Source organism: Alligator mississippiensis, chromosome 2, assembly GCF_030867095.1.
Source record: "Alligator mississippiensis isolate rAllMis1 chromosome 2, rAllMis1, whole genome shotgun sequence".
NCBI lineage: Eukaryota > Metazoa > Chordata > Crocodylia > Alligatoridae > Alligator > Alligator mississippiensis.
In genome coordinates, this window is record NC_081825.1 from 296,656,181 (window position 1) to 296,663,252 (window position 7,072).

The window sequence follows — 7,072 nt, forward strand, 5'->3', positions numbered from 1 at the left end:
TGCTTTCCAGAAAGAAAGCATACAGACTGAGTCAGTAGCTGAGCCACTGATACCACTGAATGAGAGCTAGTAGCAAAAAAGATGCAGGACAAAACAAAAGATGGGTAGTGTCAATGTAAGCAGTATGTTAAGGGTCAGATCTTGTTATGGTTACAACTAGGGGTACACCAGTAAAGATTTTTTGGGCCCATACCAGTGGCCAATAATTAACAAGCCATATCAGCCAATACCAGTCCAACTGCTGATATGCAAGCCCAGCATCTTAGAGAGTAGCATCTACCTGATAAGTCTGTTGGGGAAGAGGGAAGAGGCATGAAGGGGCAGATTGAGGCCCCCAGTGAGGGAAGGAGTAGGGCTGGGGCAAGGGCAAGCTCCTCCACAGAGCAGGGGGGCAGCTCCTGCTGCTGTGCACACCTGTGGAGGAAAACACAGGGCGTCTGCGCCCCTCAGATCCTGCGAGGGCAGGCTGCTGCTGTGGGCTAGGGCTAGGGGTAGTGCTGGGCTCAGGATGGATGGCAGTGGCACTGGGAGTGGGGGCTATGGTGAATTCTGGGGTAGCTGTAGCCCACCCATAGTGCTCCCTCCTAGTGCCACTGCCCACCCCGAGTGCAGCTCCAGCCCAGCCCCCCACTAGGAAGAGCCCAGGGCTGCCCCTGGCCCTAGCCTGCAGCAGCAGCCTGCCTTCGACCCATAAACAGAGCCAGAGGGCACATGCCCCCATGTCTTCCCCAGGGGTGCGCTCAGCAGAAGCCACCCCCCAGACAAGCTGCTCATGGCTGTCCCACGCCCCGCTCCACACTGGCTGGGCAGCACTTACCCCTGCCCCAACCCCACTCCCTCCCTCACCACAGGGCCTCGACCTGCCCTGCCCTGCCCTGCCCCCCCCCCCAAACTTACCAGCAGGGACACTGCTCTCCAAACTGCCAGGCTGCATTCCTGAGCCCACACATGCTGCAGCTGTGCACATGCACAAGGCATTTAAAAATCAGCAACATTATCAGCCACATCAGCCAAAAAAAGTTGATTGCTGATAATGTCAATTTTCCTTTTATTGGTGCCAATATTATACAGACTGATGAAACTAGAAGTGCATTGATACAACTACCCTTTGGGACAACAGACTGGGGACTGAACTGGAGACTCCCAGGATGAAGAGAAGGAGCTGCTACAGCTTGAACTGAAGGGCTAAGCTTGCCTAGCAGGCAGGTGTAACTTGCTCCTGGCCTTTGTCAACTGAAATAGAAGAAAAATCTGTAAAACACCTCCCAGTGGGATAAACAAGCACAGTATGTGCAATATCGCTCTAGTGTTTAGAACCATTTAAAAATCAATGTTATTAGGTAAGTAAAGTTTTGTGCTTTAGTGTTTCTAGTCCATTTGCATACCACATCAGATCAGATATACAGCATTCTGCAGCCCTAGAGTTAAGCCTCAAAATTGTATGTAGGATGCAAAAACCTTGAGCTTTCAGAGATCCTGAACACTGCAACTCCGGTTAGAGCCAGAGGGTCTGTTCATCAGTGCACCTGGAGAAGTCTCAGGAGCCATGAAAAGACAGGCCCCTTTTGTCTCCCTGACTATTCATGCATCCAGGTATTTAAGTTATATACCCCCAAAAAATATTCACTTATGGGAGTAGACCATTATTTTGCCTTTGGACAAATTCCTCAAAGCTGAAACATGCCCGATGTACGTACTAATGTGGATGTTTACAGCAGGAAAGAGACCTAGGTTTATGTTGAAATGGGGTGTGTCCTTTATCCTTGAAGAAGTCTTTAATAGTAGGCAAAGTGAACCTGAAGGCAAACAAATTACTGTTAAATCACCTGCAATTCCCTTGCTAAATCACCAGCTTGACCTTTACTTTACTTTTTTTACTCACCCGTGGTGTCTTGTCTCTTATCTTTATAGGCCATGAGCCCACAAGACGCACCAAACAGCTGTATTTTCTGCCCCTGTAGTATTCCCGTCTTCGGTGGGCTCTGCACATTCAGGGCAGATACGCACTTTACAGGCCAACTAAAGTAATTGTAAAGCACAAGCTTTCCTTTGTAAAGCATGCAGAGCTGCCAACCAAACTGAGGTCTCAAGTAATCAGCTTGTTGCCGCAGGGACTAGACTGAGCTCCTATTACCTTCGAGTCTTTTTGGAAAAGCAAGTTTCTGCGATATCAGAGCTTCCTACGAAGGCCTGCAGAAGTCATTTCTAATCAAATAACTGCGTCCAGTTCTGAGCGCCGCACTTCAGGAGGACAGCATGGAGAGGGTCCAGAGGAGGGCCACCCACATGGTCAGGGGCAGCAGCTTTTTCTTGCCCATGGCAGGGGGTCGGACTCAATGATCTGCTCAGATCCCTTCCAACCCGACCAGCTATGAAACAGACTATGTTGGTCGGACTCCTGAAGAGCAGACGGGCCGCTACGACAGCCTATGCGCTTTGGAGGACAGAAGATAAAGGTCCTGTGAAGCTACAGAAACCTACGGAAGTCCCCACAGTAGTCAGCTAAGGAGAGGGATGCGGCAAAAGCCACACGAACAGCCACCGACTGGGTCGGATCATGGGGGTGGAGAGCGGATGCTGGAAGGGAAAGCGAGCTGGGTCTGAGCACCATTTCCCCCCCCTGCAGCCTCCGGCACGTAGGCCAGGTACAGACATCACTTCCACCACTACCGCGACTGGAAACCAGTCCATACCCACAACAAACACAAGCGTGGCGCAGACTGGTCTAGAAATGGCAGAACCCAGTCTCCCCCCGCCACGGACAGACGCACGTGGCGTTCGCTGCCTAAATTACGCTGCTTACGGAAAACGGCACAACCGAGACCAATTCCACCGCGGGCTTTTTGAACGTCTGCACCGAGCCTGAAGGCGCAGCTCGCTCCCGCTCGGACGGGAAAGCGGCCCGGGCTCCGGGGCACCACAGGGGCAATGGGGCGGGACGCGGAGGCCGGAGAGCCGAGGAAGAGGAAAACCACTTTGGGGCGGATGTGGCAGACAGCCTCACGGTTAAAACCTGCACGCGCTCGGGTTAGGAACAGCGGGCATTGGACACGGGGGGCCGGGCTCAGCACCCGGGGGGAGAGGGGCACCACGTACAGGGGGGCAGGGGTTCAGACCCCACAAAGGGGGCGACGGCTCAGCACCCGGGGGTGGGAGCACGCACAGGGGCGGGCGTGCAAGGCCCCACAGCGGCCCCTCGGGCAGTTGTGAGGAGCAGCTCAGCTCAGCCCATCCCGCCCGCGGGCCGCGTTACCTGGGCGCCGGCCCCGCCACTCGGCCCACAGCAGGGTCAGGTCGCCGTCGGCCCGCACCCAGCGCAGCGCCAGCCGCAGCAGCGCGACGGCGCCCAGCAGCAAGGCCACCACACAGGCCCAGCCGCAATCCCACGCCATAACCCCCACCGCTCCCGCTCCCGCTCCCGCCGCTTTTCTAGCGCCGCCGCCTGGCCCCGCCCCGCCCCGCCCCGCCCCGTCACCGCCGCCCCGCCCCGCCCCGCCCCTCGCCGCCCGCGGGGGCGGAGCTGTTGCGCTCCATAATACTAGATTTCATGTTTTCGGGCAAATCCGGTAGCTGGCGCGCCCTTCCCGCGTCCGCCCAGAGCCACGGGCGGCCCCGCTGCGGCGACTCGGGGCCCGGCAGGAACCAGACACGCCCCGTCCTCCACCCACTCTCCCCGGGCCCGGACTTCACATACTGCCTCCTGCCTCCACCCTGGCCCAGGCGAGGCCGAGAAGCCCACCCCAGCGTTTCCACCCACACCAAACAGGCGGCCCCACACAAGCCACCCTCGTGCCCAAGGACATCCAGCCGGCCACGGCGAGCGGCCGGAGGGACCGCGGCACCTTGCCCGCTATCGACGTGCGAGGCGGCTCCTTGAGCCAGGCTCGAGAACCGTGTTTCTAGAAGTCTTTAAGCCATAACGGGGCTGGCGTGCTCCCTCCCAGCCCCGCCGGTTCGGGGGGTCGCCTGCACCCCGTGTCCAGGCGGGAATCTGAAATTTCTGGCCTCCGCGGGAGCGTCTACACGAGACGTTTACTGCGGAGCTGCCTCGTTAGCTCCTCGGTAAGGTCATGGCATCTATATGTGCAGCCCTATTAGGCCGCTGTCAATTAATTAACTCTGCGGTAGGTTAGTACTCATAAAAACAAGCGTTGTCTTATGGCTGTGTTCTTCAGCGTGCAGCGGTGCACGTGTGGACGCTGATGGAGCCGGCCGGGCACGAGGGTGCTTCGGTGCGGGGGCTGCCTGCAGGCTAACCCTGTGCCCCAGCACCCTCGTGCCCCAGCCAGCCCCTCCGCAGCACGCTGAGCCCGGTCGGAGCGACCCCGGGCTGGCAGGCTGACCCCCCAGACTCCCTGTCGGCTGGGGCTGCTCTGCCCCGGCTCAGCATGCTGCAGGCCCAGGTGCACGTCTTGGCCTCTTTTAGGGTAAGATCACACGTAGTGGCCTTCACGGCCTCTTGAAGGCTCAGATCAAGCATAGTCTATGCTTGCCTAGGAGAAATACTATAATCACCACAGTGGCTTCCTAGTCACACCCGGGAAAGACCACTCTGGTGGCATGGGATAGTACCTGTGTAGGTAATGCATAGTTAACCTTGGCTTTCTGCCCACTTTGCGGAAATGGGAGACTCTTCCCTAGCTTGCTCCTGAGGCCTGATGGCTGAGGGCAAGCAAAACTCAGAGGCATCCAAACCCCAAGCCTCTGGGCTTGGGCCTGCAAGTAGGATGCCCGCAAAAGCTTTTGGGAACATCTGAAGCCCCAGATGGGGGTGGAAGATATGTACCGGTAGTAGGGCCACTTCTGTCTCTGGACTCTTGGATTTGGAATTAGTTTTGGCTGATTTGGCCTGGGCTACATAAAATTTGAAAAAAACCCCAAAAAACCCTGCAGTGCCCAGGAGCAATAAACTCCAGTGCACTATGCGCCGGAGTTTATTGTGGCACATTAACTTCACGTGCAACTGTGCCCACTGCTGCTCTTTCTAAATCTTGTGCAGTGGGAAATGAGGCGGGGGGCATGGAACGAAACATCGTCCCCACCTGCACGCACAGCTGGTATAAATTTTCATGGTTGGGCCCACGTTGTGCTAGGTGCTGACCAAACATAGTAAAACACAGTCCCTCCCCTAAAGTACTTGCACCCTACAAACATTATAAGAGAAAGGTAGAAAAGAGGGATGAAAATTTGCTATCAATATATTTTGCTTGTTTGTTTTGGTAGATAGCACCTGTGCTTAAGTAGCCCTCAAGCCACATCAGGAATAGACTAATTTCTTTGGAAACTCATAATGGAAGTGGGTCTTAGTAGGGATTTAAAAGGAGCTTAGGGCACATTCGTTCCTCATTCTTTTCTTCAGCTGACCACAGCTGTTTGCTGTGCCCACCTGCCATCTCTTGTCCTGTACTTGGATTGCAACGGCTGTGATCCAGGGATTATTTGTACAGGCAGACAACAGGGACTGAAACCTGACTGGGCCATCCACAAAATATCATGTTGTAAATGAAGAAATAGTAAGGGAGAGTAGCAGCTTCACAGCTCAGCAAAGGCATCCCTCGCTTAATGTCTGGAGTGGAAGGAAGCATCTAGTTTTAGGACAAAGAGACAAACACTTGCTCCCTTTTAACTCAGGAGCACCATCACCACTCAAAATACTGTACCACAGCTAGTACCATGGTACATAGCTGTGTGCAGAAGAGTAGATACTAGTTCCTAATCTGGGTCGGTTGGTGGTTGTTTAATGTCTGTAACACAGTTAAGATGCTTGTAAGCTCTCAACAGGTAATAACTTCCTGTAGATGCAGCTCTACGGGGATTTATGTCCCTGCCCCTAAAATTTAGGCACGTAGTTCAAACCTGAGTTAGGTGCCTAAATTCCTAACACTTTAAATAGAGTTAGACACCTAGAATTAAGTTTCACAACTCTGTGCACTATGCAGGGAGATGCCTCTGTCAGCCAAAAGGAAGCATGGAAGAGAGGAGTGTGTTGAAATCTTGCCTCTTTCTCAGACTTCAGATGGCTTTTGGGTGCTTCTCAGCACCTCCCTGCCGAGTGTTAGGCACTTGTGTGAAACTGCCTCTTAGACTTGCACATCTAAGTTGTGATCCATTTTGCCAAATAACTTAATGGTTAAAGTTTTCATTGCGAAAGTGAGACGTAGAGTCTCCCCAGCCTGAAGGAATCCAAACAGGCATCTCCTACCTCCCAGGGAAATCATAGAAAACATAGAGAAATCAGGCTAGAAGGGACCTCCAGAGGTCATGTAGTCCAACCCCCTATCCAAACCACCTTGTACAATCCATCATCTAAACTCTTTGGAAAACTACCATTAACCCTGACACAACACAGGGCATAACCCCCAAACCTGCCACAGGTAAAGAGAGGAACCACAGCAGCCAATGTCTTGCTTCTATAAAAGGTTGTTAAAATATGCTCAAGAGATCCTTGGAAGGGGGCCACACTCTCCGTCCCCCATTACAGAAAGCAGCAAAACCCCACACAGTCCGTACCAATCTGACCATGAATTAAATTTCTTCCTGACCCCAAATATGGCATCCTTCTGACCCTGAGGAGAGGGGTAAGACCCTCTGGCCAGGAACCTCCAGACATACCCAAGCCAAGATTATGGATGAGTCTGGGCTGAGGGCAACATTATACATCTGATAAAACACATAATCAGTCTTTGGGACAGGGATAAAATTGAATCAATGTATAGAGCAGGCCAGCTTCAACAGGAAGGATTGAGGGTGACCTCAGCACAACCTAGGCCTTAGCCTGCTGTTAGGCACTTGGCAGCGATGTAGGGGATAAGACCCCCTAGGCTGAAGAAGGCCTTGAGTCCAGGTGTCCCACTTCTTGAGTGAGCACTATTAGGCCATTGTGTAAAAGGTGGGAACTGCCACCACTGTTTCCCAATGACAGTGACTCTGGGTGCTGCGCTCCAAGATGTCAGTCAATGTTACATGTGCATGGAGAATACCTGTTCATTTGGGTCTGCCAGGGAACCAATGCACAGAGCCACTTAGGGCGCCTATACATGTGCAGCAAGGCTGCTCTGATGCGCTGTAATTA

General features: G+C 53.7%; 1 protein-coding gene across 2 annotated transcripts in view; it reads right to left on the reverse strand.

The window, feature by feature from the left end:
- Positions 1–3,407, reverse strand: part of DHRS7 (dehydrogenase/reductase 7) — a 40,875-nt gene extending 37,468 nt beyond the window's left edge. Inside the window, exon 1 of one of the 2 annotated variants that reach the window (XM_019480004.2) lies at positions 3,254–3,407. In XM_019480004.2, coding sequence (XP_019335549.1) covers positions 3,254–3,392 — 139 coding nt within the window. In that variant the 5' untranslated portion in view covers positions 3,393–3,407. Of the gene's footprint in view, positions 1–1,882; positions 1,932–3,253 lie in introns of those variants that run through there. The other variant, XM_014598769.3, reaches the window with a different exon arrangement.
- Between the last annotated feature and the right edge of the window lie 3,665 nt (positions 3,408–7,072).